The 18076-nt window shown below is 32.7% G+C and overlaps 1 protein-coding gene and 1 pseudogene across 1 annotated transcript; both read right to left on the reverse strand.

Moving 5' to 3' along the window:
* Window positions 1-9044: 9044 nt before the first annotated feature.
* Window positions 9045-14080, reverse strand: LOC129286371 (G-type lectin S-receptor-like serine/threonine-protein kinase At1g11410; annotated as a pseudogene).
* Window positions 14081-15965: 1885 nt separating this feature from the next.
* On the reverse strand, window positions 15966-16781 carry LOC129286372 (uncharacterized). Its single transcript, XM_054922341.1, has 3 exons — window positions 16733-16781; window positions 16267-16650; window positions 15966-16019 (listed from the first exon to the last, which is right to left on the reverse strand). Exons 2-3 carry the CDS (start codon window positions 16642-16644, stop codon window positions 15966-15968), a joined length of 432 nt encoding a protein of 143 aa, XP_054778316.1. The 5' UTR covers window positions 16645-16650; window positions 16733-16781.
* Window positions 16782-18076: the final 1295 nt, after the last annotated feature.

Consider the following 18076-nt stretch of genomic DNA (forward strand, 5'->3'; position numbering starts at 1 on the left):
TGAACAAACAATGTCAGTTTTTAAGATAAAAATTAGTTAAGTAAATTTAAAAGATTAAAATGTATTACCTTTGGTATTTTGTTTGATGCGATTATGCAGCTATCTTCTTGTCAGGCTAACATTAGTCAAAAGCCTCCCAGGGATCTATCCTTTTAGTAGTATATTAATTAACTTTGCCTGGGCTTCTAGCTGCTACTTCATAATAGCTTTCTCTTCACTTAGCTCTTGGACCTCGAATGAAGAAGCCGATGTTCACTTCTTAATCTTGCCAAAGTATTGCTTCATTGTGACACTAAAGCCAACACCTTTGACATGACCAGGGTGGTTAGGGATCCTTAATGTTCTAGCCAAGATATCCTCATGCTCAAAAGCTTGCCTTGTGAGACTTATTGAGAGAGGGAATCCTGTATAAAGTAGAGCTAATTAGTATGTATTTTCATAATCATTTATTAATGATCGATGATAATAATACTTACAATTCTTTCAGTAACCTCCTTCACACGAGGGTTGTTAATAACTCTATCTTTATTTGTTCATGCGAATGCCCAGAGTCTTTGGCGGGATATGGTAACATCTAATCCCTTAGCCTCTACTTGTTTTTGCTCCACGCCTGTATATCCCAACCTCCCTGTTCTGTAAGGATATTCATTCTTGGCCACTCTCTCCTTATTCTAAGCGCTTAGTTCCTTTAATCAATAACAAAAATATCCTATTAGTACACATATATACATTTAATAAAAGGCACCAAATTTAAATTTTAGAAAACACAAATACCTTGAATTCCTTCTCATGTCGAGAGGCAATAAAAGCATCTTAATGTTCCTGTTTTACTAAAGGCTATAATAAGGGAGGAATTTGGGCTACAAATTTAGCATCAGGGCCTTTCAAATATTTTTGTGTGATAAAATATTTGAAGACTATAATGCCCTCCCAGCCTTTTGAAGGACAAAATCCTTCTTGATCTTATATATTTCAAATCCTAACTGCAAAATAAAATAAACATGTTAGGTGTATTAATTTAAAATACTATAATAGAATATAACTTAGTAAAATGCAACTTACAATCATGGTCTCCCAAACAATATCCTTTGTGGCTTGATCAATTTTGTGCCATGATTTCTATGTGATAGGTACAGTTGTCTTTGCCACCGCCCCAATATAACTTATAAATTTTGCAGATTTGATGACTTGCCCTTTCTTGTTCCACTGTACTGCTATTTTTTTTTTGCAACTCTTGTTTTTGTAACTTCATCCATTATTGTTAGGCCCTGCTAGAAATTGTTATATTCCTACTTCAGTTTTTTTGTGACGATGGATCATCAGTAGAAGTTGTAGCGAGATCTGATGGAGGGATTTTAGCAGATTCAAAATCTAAAGCTATTTATCTATAACATAAGAAATTCAAAAATTAATTAACCATGATTAATTCAAAAAATTAATCAACCATAATTAATTCAAACATTAATCACCGAATTAATTCAAATATGAAACAAAAATGGCACAATTAATTCAAAAGTTACATGTTCAAGTTATTTCTTTTCATTTACTTGACTCTTATTTTTTACTTCCCCTCCTTGAAATATTTTCTTCTTATGTTGAAATAACTTACCCCTCTTTGAAATCTAAATTCCTTCATTGTGATCATTTCTCATGTATAGAGCTTTATCAGTAGTGTCATTACTTTGATTTGATGTTCCTTTAAATGGGTCATCCTCAACTACTACATTTTTATTTATTTTTTTCATGTAACAAAAGAGTAGACCATCTCTTATTAGTAGGGTTAGGGATATAGAACACTTGTTTGGCTTGTTGTGCGAAAATGAAAGGCTCATCTTTATACCCTTCCTTGTTCAAATTGACTTGTACAAATTCAAATTGATAATCAAATTTCAAGTCATTTTTTCGATCAATCTACTTGCACCTAAAAGTCAGAACTCGAAAGAATATGTAATCTAAATCCCATATATGCTCAATTACACTAAAGTATGACATGTTTGTATAGATAGGATTTTTATCATTAGTACTATAAATATGCATGGAATGAGCTATAATAGTTACACCACTATTTTGCATTGTGCTTCTATCATCTTGCTCCCTTATATAAAATGTGTACCCATTAACAAGGTAAGCAGTGTAAGAAATGGCCTATCTACTTGGACCATTATCGAACCTTCTCAATTATTCAAAAACTGAATTAGAATTAACATTTAAAATTTAAAGAATGTGCTCTTTAAACCATCTTGTAAAAGTTTTATTATGTTCCCTAGTATACCCAATTTTTGATTTATTGAGATTATCCCTCTTAAGTTCAGTTATATGCTTGTCTACATACTCTTCAACCTTTTTTAGTATTGTATAACACATATAAGTGGGCTTGCTCCCACTATACACTTGAGATAGTAACAACTTTGTTTCCCATTATCCCCTCTCCACATATTCTACCCATATGTCGGTACTTTAAAAGCCCAACATAGCTAACATGGCTTAGGTACTTGGTACAAAAGTCAATAGCCTTTTCACAAATATATCGTTTAACAATGCAACCCTTCGGTTGACTTTGATTTTTCACATAACCTTTGAAAATTTTCATATAACGCTCAATAGGATACATTCATCTTAAATAAGCAGGCCTACATATTTGAACCTTCCTAACCAAGTGAATAGTTAGGTAGATCATAATATCAAAGAATGCTAATGAAAAATACATCTCAAGCTCACACAATGTTAATACAATTTGAGCTTGCAACGTTGGCAACTTATGTGGGTTAATCACTTTATTACAAGTGGACTTGAAAAACAACATAACTTAATGATTGTTCCTCGTACTTAGGGGGTAAAATTGCACGTATAGCTACTGGAATGAAATCCTCCATTAAAATATAGGAATCGTGAGACTTTAAGCCCTTTAACTTTAGATCTTTTATTGACACAAGATTTTTTATGTTTGAAGAGTAGCCTTTAGGAACTTTAACTACATTAAGGAACTCATAAAATGCATTTTTCACTTTCTTAGATAGTATGTATGCGCTGCTGGAGGGAGAAAGATGTGGTTTCCCTTAACTTGGGGTGCCAATTCTTTTCTTATTCATAAAGAAACCATGTTCAACGTTGCCTTTTATTCCATCTTTTATTTTTCCTGACACTTGGAGTAAAGTCCTAATAAAATTTCTCATAGATTTTTCTTAATATACATAACATTAAAAAAAATTTCAAACATCTAAGGTGATCTAATAAGGGAGTTCAAATAAAATAGATATTTTCTTCCATCCACTTGTCCCAAGGTGCCTTGCAAATGGTTTTCCAAATTTAATATCTAAATCCTTGATCTTCTCTAATAGCTTATCACCAGTTAACAGCAAAGGTGTTTACCTTCTTCTAGATTTCCATTGAATGCTTTTCTCAACCACTGATGATGATGTTCTTAGTGTAAGAACTTATAGTGCTTGAGATAAACATTCTTCATCCCATGTTGAAGCCTCATAAAATGTGTTCCCTCTTTGAAAATAGGGCATCTAGGTTTTCCTTTAATGTTATACCTTAACAGCTTACCATAGGCAGGAAAATCATTGATTGTACATAAGAGCATAGCTCTTAAATTGAATCTTTCTTCTTTATAACTATCATATACCTCGATACCTAACTCCGACATGATCTTTAGATCATTAATTAGAGGAGCTAAATATATGTCTATGTCATTCCTAAGTTGCTTAGGTCCCACAATTAGTATGGATGATATCATATACTTGCGCTTTATGCAAAGCCACGGAAGAAGGTTATAAATCATCAAAATGAATGGCTATGTGCTGTGTGGCTATTACTTTAAAGCCCATGAGGATTCATCCCATCTATAGACAAAGCAGGACATAGATTCCTACTCTCTTCCCCTGAATTTAGGGTACTCATAATCATACTTTATCCATTATAGAGAATTAGTATAATGACGAAGCATGCCGTCTTTTATCCTTTCATCTGCATGCCATCTTAAGCTTTTTGCAACTTCTGTACTGCTATACATGCGTCTAAATCTACGCACAATTGGAACATATTATAGTGCCTTCACAGGACTTGATCCATTCTTCTTGTAGTGTGAGGCATTACACTTTAGACATTCAGTTAACGATGCGTATTCATTCTGAAATAATAGGCAATCATTAGGGCACGCGTGTATCTTTTCATAACTTATGCCACTTGATCATAATACTTGTTTTGCGTTATATGTTCAACAAAGAAGCTCATTTTCTTAGGAAGTAATTCTTCTTTCAAAATACCCAAGCAACTTGATGAAGCTCGCATCACTCCATCCATGTTTGCCTTCATCTTGTATAATTTTAACATTCCTGACAACTTTAATACACTATAACCAGCCATAATGGCATCTTAGTATCACTTTTCAACTTCTTCAACATTTTCGGACAATCCTTAAGGTCCTCTTCAATTGCTTTAGCCATCTGTTTGAGACAATCTTCCTCAAGTATGCATGTGTCAAAATCATCAGGAGATGATGCACAACTTTCACTATGCTTCTGGCTAGACCCAATATCATCCCTTGTCTCTTCATGTATTGTCCAACAGTTGTAACATTAATCCATCCCATTAATCACTAAGTGTTCTTCACAAGTATCTAAACTAACTCACTTCATAGGACCACACTTTAAGTATAGGAAAAGAATCCTAAGAGTCCTCCGCATGCTTAACTACAAACTTAATGAAATCCACCACCCCATCCCAATATTACTTAAATAGAAGATTAGCAGACATTCATTCCTTATCCCTAATTTCTAGAAAGATTAACAGGAAAATGTGATTAGTGACTTTGACTACTCCTAGATAGTGGGAGAGTTAGATACAAGGATCAATCAATCAATAAGTCACTAACCACATTTTTGCACATTCCCTCTTTAATCTTGTTTTAAAACTAATAATTACATTTTAATGCTAGCCATTGAAATAATTTTGGTAGCATAACGATTTAAAAAAGAGAGTACCTCAAGCTTTATACCCTCTCTTTATTAATCTAAATGACAACAACAACAACATCCACAACAACAAAATTTCTACAAAAAAAATGTTGAAACTTTTATTAATATGGAAATGGTCATGCATGTTATAAATCAATATAAATATAATTATGTTTTAGTAATTGAAAAATCTTTCGATTTAAGGTTTGAGGGATGTGTGATGTAGCTCATACCAGTCACCCTCTATTTTTGGGGCGTGATTATCCACCATTATTTACAATTTCAAAACCAAAATTAATACTCTAGAGTTGCTTTAAGTATTATCATTCATTTCACTAATCTCCTCCTATTTGCTTTAGCTATGACAATCTACATACTTGAGACAAAATTTTCTCTCAAACTTTGTACCAAACATCTTAGGTGTATTATTTGCAACCATTCAATTAAAATATCCAACAATTTACCTATAACCATACAACTCCTAAGAATTTAAATAATTACATACAAATTTATAATCAAATTCCTTTGCAATCTACAAGATGATTCATAGATCAATGACTTCTATAAATATTTAAAAATCAAGTTCAACATCATCTAACAAGCATTTCAACAAACATCTCATAGGCACCAATATTTAAATTTTATATCTAAGCTATTATCTATTATTTTCACTCTTTTCAATTCTATTTTTTTAGGATGCTATTCACTAAAATTTATTTAGTCTCAAATTTATTAGCTGATATTGATTCTTTTGCTGATCTCTGAAGGGCATACAATTGTGCTAGGTGAAATTTTACTTAGCATGATCTCCTTTTAATGTAAATATTTGAACTCATGTATTTTAATTTCAAAGTAAGGTTATGTATTCCACGTAGTTTATAGCTATGTTTTTTATTTTGTTGTATACACTGTTTGCTAGTTGGAAGAAGCTAAGCTCTCGATTGACTTGATATTTTGTATTGTAGACTTTTTAAAGATTCTATTTATAGGGGAGATTCTATCAAAATTTTTACAAAAATATTGAAGTTTTTGTTGTAATGATTATTATTAAGTATGTTACAATTTTAGTACAAATTCAATCATATTTTAAAAATGAAAAGATTTCTCGATTTGAGGCTTATGGGGATTTGTGATATGATTCACATCTTGTGTTGGTCACCCTCTATTTTTGGGTGTGACATAATTATTGGTAAATTTATTTTTCTTAAAATTTTGATTAAACATATTCATATATAATATACTTAACTGATATTATGATTTATTTATGTTATCAATTACTATGCTTTGGAAATTCTTGCATTACATTAAATTTTACAAAAGGAATTGGAATTAGTTTTTGAATGGGTGTTCACAAGTATTTATTATGTTAATATTGATTGATCTTATGGTCTAAAGAACAAATATTTTATTATGGTTCATGTATGGCGAGAGCATCAAAGATACTATTTTGTAGTTATTATATTGAAAAGAGTTAAAATTATTCTTCAAATGAATATATAAAAATATTTTCAATATTTGATAATGTTTGTTTTATTATAAATCTTGCATGGGACAATTATAGATGAATTCATTTATGTTAAGTATGATGAGAAATGATGTTGAAAAGAGATAATAAGTTGATTTTATAAACTTATACACACTTTATTTAAATTGAAGGATTGAACCAAAACACGAGTTGTTAACAGTAGTCTTGTTAGCCTTTGATGCGCCATAGTTAAATTCTAGCTAGCTTGGTATTCGTGAGCATCCTATTCATGCTTGTTTCATGAGCCTTATGTCTGTACTTGTTTCATGGCCTTTTGCCATGTTTGATTTATGCGCCTTATGCTTGTGCTTGTTTCATGGCCTTTTGCCATATTTGGTTATTTACCCTTGTGAACCGTGTGTTTATGATTGTTAGTTATTTATCCTCGTGAATTGTGTGTTCACACTTATTAATTGTTCTAATTAAGTCTTGCTAAAGAAGAGTTTTGATGTTTATTTTTCTTAAATTTGATCTTGAAAAGTAAATGGTTATTTTTACTATATATGGATATTATTTTACGAAACATAAATCTCAAGGTTTTTATGCATATGTGGAAATTAAAGGTGAAAAGTTGAATTTCTAATAATTTTTAATTGAATTCATATATTCATTTATACATTTACATAGTTGTTGGTGTTGGTATTTATGAGGTATGCATTTATATTATTATATTGGTTATTTTAATAAGTTTATAATTGACTCATTGATATTACTTCTATTATTTCTTTCAACTATAAATTGAAATGTTATTCACTTATAATATTTTTTGTCTCAGATAACATAGCTAACAATATACATTCTATTTGCTTCTGAGGGGCTCATTGCTAAATTGATTAGAAAATCTTTTGAGGACACCTTCCTTTTGATTTAAATGTTTAATTGTGTTATATTTTGAAATTATGATTTGTTGCTCCACATTAACTATAAATAGGATTATGATATGTGATCTATTTATTTGTCTATTATGGAGAAACAGAGCTTTGCATTTTTTTTGGACTGTATATTGGTATTGTTGAGATTTCAAGATGTCCTATTTATAGGAAAGGTTCAACCAAAATTTTTATAAAAAGTTAGGAATCTTTTATTTATATAAAAATGTTGCAATGATTTTCCATCATATTTCAAATAAATTAAAATATTAGATTAAAGTTTTCTTAATTAAGCCTCAAGGAATGTATGCTTGTGCATATATCATGAAATTCAATGGGGTCTTTGTTATTATTACTAAGTGAAAATGTTCTAAATAACATGAAATTCCTAGAATTATTAGTGGTTCAGTCAACGATGGGGATAATGCAATGGGGTCTTTGTTAGGTCTTTAATGCCCGAAGGAAATTCCCTGTTTTGCCATTGATGTTTGGGGCACTGATTTTGGCAGTATTATATATAATCAACAACCCAAGGCTTAGGCTTTGGCTTAGTCACTTTGAAAAGTCTAAGAAGCTCCCAGCATTCCTCTATTGCCTCTTGCTTGATTAAAGATTCTAATTGATATGTAATATAAATGTATAGAGGAGTCAGAATATATACAGATCAAGGCATGAAGCAAACTAGTTCTTAATCCTAACAAATCTCCTGAATTTCAAAAACATAACATTTACAAAGAAAAAGACATTAAATACTAGATTTTCACAAAATGTCGCAATTTCAGAATTCTACAAAATCACCCGACAGGGTTACTCCATAAAAAAATAAGGACAAGAGTTTGCAAAAATGTTGTGAACACGGAAATAATGAATTATGCAATTCCCGTAGCTAAGATGCTCGAAAAACATAATCTCCATGTGACTTTAGAATGCATCTTCATGTGTCAGCCTGCTTGTTTTGATTCACTTTTATCTTTTAAGGTTTCTTCCTTGGGATCGGAATATAAGAAATTGTTCCATGCATGGTTGAAAAAGTTGGTATGCAAAAGTTTGTTTTGATATGAGAAAAGAGCAATTCCTTGATTCCCAAAGGATGGAAGACTAGCCCACTTCACGATAATGTGCATTTTGTTCTTCCTAATATCTGTTTTGATGATGATGTTTTCGTAAGAGTGCAGCTGTGTACTTCTTCCTAATATTTATATAATGTTCTCGTCCTTTTGAGAATACTACATGTTTGAATCAGTAATGTAACTATATATTGTAGATGATGTTTACCCCTACCAGTAGACCTCAGTGTTGTTTTTAATATCTGTTATTATATTATTTTATTATTCCAAATCTTTTAGATGCGACCTTAACAGGTAGCTTTGTAATATTTCAATAACTAACAGGCATTATTGGTACTAGTAAAATGGGTTATAATTGCTCAAGTATATATGAGGTCTCGAAACTCAAATTCAAATTCGTGTGAATATACAAAGAATACATTTGAGAGAGCTAACTCCGATTGAGCTTGATAGTGCTCAAATCTTGGATCTAAAATCATCCATATAATAAATAAAAAAGTGATATTTCAATAAAGACAGTGCATTCATTCACAATGTTTTGAAAAGTGTTAGCATCATTTATATGACAATAGTAAGACTCTAAGAGCTCTCTAAGTTCCATGAATGTTACTGACAGTCATTGCCTTTAGCGAGCTTCAATCACTGTTGTACTCATTCCATTTACCGAACTAAATTCTTGATCACAAATATCTTTCTTGAAAATTAAGGCTGGTTGTTTAGGATGAAGAAGTGGGATTTCATTGCCCAACATAGAAACAACTTCTGACATAGTCGGCCTATCTCTTGCATAGTCCTGTACACATAGAAGCCCAACCTTGATGCATTTCATAACTTCTTGTTCAGGGCATGTGTCCCCTCTTAATGAGGGATCAACCATCTCCATGGCTTTGCCTTCTTTCCACATTTCCCATATCTGAATTTGTTGAAGGAAAGAGATATAATTAGACTACTAAAAGGAAAAAAATGAATTTCAAAGTCATTATTTTTTATTAATACTTACATGTCCAGCTAAAGTAGAGGTAATATCATCATAATGACTATTACTCTTTTTGCCAGTAATAACCTCTAGAAGTAAAACTCCAAAACTATAGATATCAGACTTTATTGAGAACAATCTCTTCATTGCATATTGAGGTCACATGTAACCACATTATAATTAAAATTCATCAAATGATTGATCATTTCAACTTCAAATTAAATACTTAACATGCTATGTACATGCATATGAACAGTTTTATTGTAATTTCAAATAAGTTCTACATATAAAAAAAAATCTAGACGTTGAAGTTGTCACAGATAAAAAAATGTATTTATCTCATGCTGAAATTTTGTTTAACTATGAAAAGTGGATTTTGCAAATATAAAAAATATGCATTACTAATATATAGATATTGAAGATAGGAAAAATATTTGGAGGTATAAAAATAGAAAAAATATTCCAACTCAAATACTTAATTGGTTAATTTTGAAAGTATTCACACGGAATTATGGAAATTGTAAATCTATGTAAAACAATTTAAGGAAATTGGTGATGTATTGCATTTTTTTTTTTTAACTTACTAGGTTCCAACATGGTTTGTGCTTGCTTCAATTTGGTCCTCACCAAATATTCTAGCCATATCAAAATCCGCTATTTTTGGGTTCAATGTAGAGTCTAACAAGACGTTGTTGGCCTTTAAATCTCTATAAATTATTCTTAATCCTGAATCTTGATGAAGATATAAGATTCTCCTTGCAACCCCACAAATAATATCAAATCTTTTTCTCCAATCTAGCTGTAATTTTTTTTGCTTAATCTGAATAAAAAAAAATTAAACTATTAGAATTGATGCTTTATCAATTTCTCTATTTTATAGAACGTGCATGAAGATTTTACTACGACTTGGAATGGAAGAAATGAAAAGAAGACATACCAAATATGAAAGAATCCAAGCTTTTGCTTGGCAAATATTCATAGATCAACATCTTCTCTTCCTCTTGGATGCAACATCCTAAGATCCTTACAAGATTTCTGTATTGGAGCTTTGCAATTAAAGCAACCTCATTTTTGAATTCTTCAATGCCTTGTCCAGAATTCTTTAAGAGCCTCTTCACTGCTACTGTCGTTCCATCATTAAGTAGACCCTGAAGTCAAAATCTATAGTCAATTTCTCAAGATATATTCTTTACCTTTATTCCAAGAAAACATTACCAGGAAACTCCATTGTGATCCCTTTTGCCTTGACTAAAAATAGTTTAGGCGACAAACAAAAGAATGGACACCTTATGAACAGAACCAAAACCTCCTTGTCCAAGTTTGTTAGCATCCGAGAAATTGCTTGTTGCTTCCACTATGTCACTGAGATCAAATAACTGTAACTCTGAATTGTTTTCTTCATCAAGCAAATATTTGCTAGGTCCTCTTTCTGCTATATTAAGAAAAACGCTAAGTCATGACTAGCAATATAATTTAGCTTTCCAAATAAAACAGGGAGAATTACGTTGAGGTCCCTGATCCACAATACAATATAATTAAATACCATAAGATCCATTGGTAGATGAACATGGTAAAATGACAACTACTTAGTTATCATTTTGGTATGCTCAGTTGCCAATAGATCTATTGGTACTTAATCGTGTTGTAGGGGATTCTAGTGTAATTCTCCTAATAAAAAAATGATTAATGCAAAGAAAATGAGAATATACCAAGTTATGTGCTGGGTGAGAGCACTGAATTAGAAGTTCATCTTACGTAGGTTGCTCCTTCTTCTTCACAAACCAATACACAATAGAGAGCACCACGAACGTTATTAGGAAGGTGGAAACAACTACAAGTGTCACCATCCCCTTCATGCCAAGAGCACCATAAGGGTTGTGCTCTTATTTAGCTGCAGACAATAATACATCAAAGTAGACTCTATCTCTAATGAAATCATGTGTGCTTCAGAGTTCGAAGTATATAAGCAATATAATGGATTAAATTGGCGAAAGATAATTCAGATATTGGTACAAAGACAAGATTTTGTTATGAGTGATACTTCATTATTCAGACACGTTTTTCAATTAGAAACCAATTCTAATCATACTTCATTAAAATGGCTGAATAAGTTATCATGAGGAGTGAATTATTTTTCATGATTAATTATATTGTATTAGAAATGTATAGAGTTAACTGATGGCTGTAATCTGTCATAAACGATATGTATTTGTCAATTTGATGATCAAATAAAATCATTTTCAATAATGTGATGTTAATATAGTGTTAAGAAAAGTAATTGTCTTGCTGAATGCTACAGAACACACTATATCACAAATTATTTTAGTGCTAAAGTGGATAAGTGCTTTAAGTTCACACAATACAATATCACAAATTAAAATGTTTTTTCAATCTTTTAATCCTAACACCAATAGCTTCATCAACAAAAAATTAAGGAATGAAACTAAAACTTTATATAAAATTAGGGGACCAATGATACACTTTAGCCTAATTATGTTAATATCATTGCATTTTATCAATTTCATATGAATATATTGACACAGTAAAATTCTTGATAATGATTTAATCGGTGAGGGAGCTAAATGAATAAAAAAACAATACACAAGAAACAATTGAAAAGACAAACTGACAAATCTATGAAGAATTAATTTTTTGTTTAAAACTACTGCATGACACTAATGCAGAATAACAGTTTTATTTGAAACTAAGTGAAAGCGAAAATTTGTCCAAAAAAAAAGGCGAAAGCGAATAATATACACAGTTAAGCCTATATGCAATGTATGTGATAACTGTTAAAAACCAAAAAAAAAAAAAAAAAAGTTACCCAATTCAGCTGCATCCACACGCACGTACAGATCTTGCCCCACTTTGTCGAATGTCCTAAAATCCTCCATGTCAACTTGCCACATCAAGCAACCAAGTTTTGTGACTTCATTTAAACTCGTATATGCTAAGCATGAACAATTCTTTATGCGCATCTCTTCACAACTTTTCAAGCTCATTGTCACGAGGCTAGTCTTTCAACCGTGCGGCACTTAGATAATCTTCACTGAAAGTTGCTACGTAAGCCTAACTTGTATGAAAGGAGGATGCTTGGCTAAGTTGAGGAAAGGAAAAACTAGTGGGCAAAGGACACTTGAAAGAGAGCTTGAAGAATGTGAGAGTAGTATTGCTTTGAGAACTCAAGGGTTGTGTGTTACAAATGAGGAGGGGTGAGGTATTTATAGACCTCCCCCTTGGTTCTAGATATTTCCTACCTCCTTAATAGACGGTGTAGATTGAATTGATCCTACGGTTACAAATGATTCTCTAGAATCCTCTCCTAGATATTTACAACAAATATCTAGATATTTATATAGAAAGATCTAGTAGCAAATATTAAAATATTGATGCTAGAGTTGTGTAGACTTCTCTAGAATGTTCTTGCACTCTTTAGCACTCTTGAGCTTGTTCGAGAGCCTTCTGGAGGGTTTTGGAACGTTTCGGAGCTCCTTAACCTCATAAAAAATGATGAATCGTGACATCATGCTCTTATCCACATGAGCCTTTGACGTATCGGGAACCTTCACATGATCTACCTTCACAAAACCCTCTCCGCTTTGACACGTGGATGCATTCTTCTTCACACAACCACCCGACCCGTTTCTCGCATACCACTCTTGTGGATTCTTGGGTTCAAATCCAGGCAAACACACACACACACAAACTTGTCACCATTATATGGGTCGCATATGCTATTTGAACCACACCATCGGTATTTATCACAATCTTCTATCGGATCGCGCCAATGCTCAAACCATCTATTCTCTCTAGCTTGCCAATTTTTTCTTGAGAGAAAACCAGTGTTGTCCACCACAATTCTTAAGAAGACTGATGGGTCTTGAACTCCAACCATTTCAAAAACTTCATTGGCATTGTCGACGTAGCTAACGTTGAAGATGAAATTGGTTGACATATGGGATATACCACTAAATCTTAGACCCGTCCATGGCCCTCCCCGCCAATATGGAGCTCCGTTTTTGTAAGGGAATCGTTGTGGATAACCTGTTGGGTCAATCATGTGGGTCACGTTTCCGGATCTCGGGTCATCTGGGGATCTCCATGATGTAAGGGACAAGTTGAAACCAGTTCTCCGATTAAAACCGAGTTTCATATACAAAAGCATAGTGTCACCCGGATAATCAAAACTCTGCCATAGAACCGTTTCTCTTCCCACATCATTTTCAAATAAAACGAAGCTTCCTGTGTCTAGAAGCTTGACAAATGTGTCATTAGGAGATGTGATCGAAACATTGGAAGACCAAAGAGGTTTCAAGTTCGAGTGCATACCATTAAGAACAAGAACTATGTTGCCATGGGCATTGATAGACAATACTCCAGAAGAATCATTGAGAGGATTTTCTCTATTGGCTACCCACACAACTGTTTGTTGTTCTAAGTCTTTGGTAAACCATATTCCGACATAGCGGTTTCTGGAATTGTTGCTGGGGTTGAAGAAACCTAGGGCGAAGGTTGCTTTGTCGGAGAGCAAAATATCGCCGCCTATAAGTGGTTGACTTGGAGTTATTTTATGAAGAGAGTGACAAGAAGAAAGAAGGAGAAAGTGATCAAGGAACAATAGCGTGGTGATCAGAACGAAGCCTTTAGCGGAGAAAACCTCCATGGTGTTATGTTCTAAAGAAAAGTGTTCATCAAAACAATAGAGATGAGAACAAATATAACTGACATAATTAATTTGATTAGTTGGATGAATAAACTAGAGATGTTTTCTGCAATTAATATATAGAGTCTGATAAAGACACACAACTAGTTAAATTAATTTCTCGGGTATTGATTGCGAGTCTCAGTGATGGGTCCCAAATTCATTTATGATACTTTTCTCTCTCTCTCTCTTTGTAATTCATTTTCAGTTGCTTTGCTTAAACCTCAGCCACGAGATTACACACACACACTGCCAACGATTACATGTCATTGTTGATAAATTGAAATTGGTCTAATTGAGAATATTAGCCGAGGGAAATTATATTTGCAACAGAAACAGTGGACCAAAGATGCCGGTTGAAACATCTAACACGCGCGAACTGAAAACTCGTTTTTCCATGTAACAAAATAATTATGGCATTGGATGAGATGAATAGTCTAAATTCACTCACTCAATGGATGTTTCACATGTACGATATTGAATGACTGTAGGAGATTTAATCATATAATATTTAGAAAGTATCAAAATTTTGGAGGAGACAGCACATGTGAGAAGTGATTTGATCGTAATGATTTTTTCAAATTTTTAGAGAAAAATATATTTTAATAATTTTTAAGTATTGATAAAATCTGACAGCTGTAGTTAAAACACTAATTAAGATTAAGTGAGTGTACTTAAATGACTGGCGAAATAATATGTAATATGGGAGAGTGAAGATTCAGTATAGGTTGCCATGAAAAGCGGCGGCAAAAATGAAGAAAAATTCATATCTGATTTGCTACACATTCGCAAAATTTTCGTCATAAAGTATGTCCCAATAATTTCGCAATATATTTTGTGATGAATTTTGTAAGGAAAAATAAATACAGGCCACTCTATTGACTTATAAACCTTGATTAGAACTATTAATTAATCTGTCCAAAAATGCATGCAATAACACTACAAAAAACTTGACTTTCAGTGGCGACAAAAGTCGCCGCTGAAAGATAAAATGTCGCCGCTGAAACATTTCAGCGGCGACACTTTGTCGCCGCAAAGTCGCCGCGAGAGCTGCTGTTGCTGATTCTATCAGCGGCGACAAAAAAAGTTGCCGCTGAATATATACTTTCTGCGGCGACATTATTTGTCGCTAAAGAGATCAAAATGTCGCCGCTGAAACTAGTCGCCATTGAATATCATATATCAGCGGCGACATGTAGTTGTCGCTGATTATTATTTTCTGCGGCGACCCGTTGTCGCTGCTGAAAGTTCATTCAGCGGCAATTACATGTAGTCGCCGCTGATTATTATTTTCTGCAGCGACTCATTGTCGTCGCTGAAAGTTCATTCAGCGGCGACTACATAGTCGCCGCTGATTATTATTTTCTCATTTGCTGATAATTGTTACATTCAGCGGCAACCTTAAAAGTCACCGCTGAAACCTTTTTTTTTGTAAAATAAAATTACTCAAATGGAGACATTGTATGATAAATAATTATATACATTGTTATTAAGAAAATTTTAAAATTGGACATTAGAGGATTAAATGAAAATAAAAATTGCAATGTAAAGCATTTAATGTAAGTGTTTTACAGTTTCTATTTTGTGTTGAAAATGTCAATGATCAAACGAGGGACCAAATGTTTATTAATTATAAACTAAGATTGTTGGGTTCCAATCTCCAATAAGCTATGATTCAATGCAATATTAGAAACATACTATGGATAAAGCATCTAAAACATTAAAGCAAGTTCAAAAGACCTCAAAGTTTGAAGTTTAATAAGCATTTGCATTGGAAGAAAATGTACCCAAAAAACAACGATGGTAAATGGGAAAGAGGACCCACTAATTAGGCTTCAAACTTTGTCTAAGTCAAATAACTAACAAGTTTATGGAACAACTGAAGGAGTTGATGTAGATGTAGGTGCCTCTTGATGTTGTGCCTGTGAAGAAAAAGTTAAAGTTTATCATGTCAAAATCAAATTATTTTTATTAATGAGAAACATTTTAGATACAAGAACATAAAGAGAGTTAAATTTCAAAACAAAAAGAGAAGCATGTATAAAAGAACTAAAATCTCTCAAGATGAGATCAACCAATTTTAGCTTCTTTTCAAAGCTCCTCATGATGCAAACTTGTAAACAAAGATAAAAAGACATAGTAAGTTTAAAATGTATAAAAAATTATTACCTGTTGCATAGAAGGAATCAAGGCAGCTAATTGTGCCTGTATTCTTTGCTCCATCAACTGTTCTATTCTTTGCTCAAGCTGTGTCCGCTCTTCTTCCATCCGTGCACGCTCTGCTGCAAGATTTGCTTCCATCTTTTCCCGCTCAGCATCAAACCGTCTTTCAAATTCTTCTTGTAATTGTTGGCGCACGGTCTCCACCAATGATTCATTATCAAATTGGGAGAAATCCCTCTTTCTTGAAGGCTGTGCTCCATAGCCTTTCCCTCTCACATATCCTGACCTCTTACCAAGAACAGTTGTCAAGATCTCATCAGATGTCATTTGATTATCACTCTCTAGGTCTTGTTGCTGCTCTTGCTGATGAATAAGCTCTTGCATGCGAGCCTATAGTTAAATAAATCAATCAGTCTAAGAAAATTAAAATTAAAGACCAACCTATTGCAAAAGAAAATATTAATATACATACATGAATTTGTTCTGATTGTGGGTCTGCCCAAACCTTTTGCCCATCTACAGTTTTCTTAATATGTGTTAGTTCCCACAACAAATCAAGAGGTGCTGGTTGTCTAGTGGTGGTGTCTCTCTATCATGTATGAGGATAATAATTAATATATTGAAAATGAATAAGATTAAATAGTATTATGTAATAAAGACATATTGTACTCACAATAGAGTAATCAATCTCGGCAAATGATCGAGGACCACAAGTATGCTTCGTAATTGTAATTGTCGATTTCGTTGATTTCTTGAACTTTTTTTCTAGAGGAAAATTGATAATTTATATATTTAGTAAGGATTTAACAAATTAAGTAAAATACTACATCAACTTGTATAAAGAGCAAGTTACCTTGAAATCTTCAGATTGAAAGTATGTCACAAGCCACTCCCAATCTTGAGAACTAACATAATTAGGTGGATTATTTAATCTCTCCTCATCAGTGGCATAAGACTTATAATGAGCATGCAAATTAGTCTTCCAATTTCTAAAGGCATTTTGCATGGTAGTGTAGATAATCCTGTTAAACTTCTCTTCCTTCGCTTGGTCAGTAGGTTTAAATTTTTCCTAGAGCACACTAAAATATAAATACTTGTTGAAAAAACAAGTATATATGACATATGTGCATGTATGAAATAAAAAAATACGTTTACTTTCAAAAGCATCTCATCACCATACTTTTTGAAAATGTCTTTCCAATCAGCCCCATCTTGAAAGGATATTGTGGTTCTAACAACTAAACCACAATAGCTAGCCAAGTCTCTAGCTTCTAAACCCACTACTCTTGTAATGTAATCTGAAATTCTAACTTTAATCTTTGCTCCAAATTTGGTCTTCAAGTCAACTTTGATAGACTTGTAAATTCCCTTACCTTTTTTTATGGCATTGCAAGAAGCTATCATTCATACAAAAGAGTTATATCAATTAAATGTTACATGTTATGTAGATTAATTATCTATATTGCATATACTTGAAGAAAATTTACCTTCACTACTATTTGGGGTAGGAGGAGAGTTGTCATATGGTTCTTGAAGTTACAAGTGTCGAGATGAAATAGTAACTCTTGTTTGATGTGTACAAGTATTACCTACACTACTTGAGCTACCACGTCGTCCAATCAAATAGCCTTTCCCACCTCGTCCTTGTAGTGCTGACATATCCTACAAGAAAGCATTGACTTTAGCACATTTTTCAATAAGTAACTAGGACAATAATCACAAGATAAATAAATAGTAAGAAACAAGTATTTGTAAATGGCAAAGTCTTATAATATATATATATATATATATTTAAGTTGTTAAGAAAAGAATAACC

This window comes from Prosopis cineraria, unplaced genomic scaffold, assembly GCF_029017545.1.
Source record: "Prosopis cineraria cultivar Desert tree isolate PC_DT_omini unplaced genomic scaffold, ASM2901754v1 PC11, whole genome shotgun sequence".
Lineage (NCBI taxonomy): Eukaryota > Viridiplantae > Streptophyta > Magnoliopsida > Fabales > Fabaceae > Prosopis > Prosopis cineraria.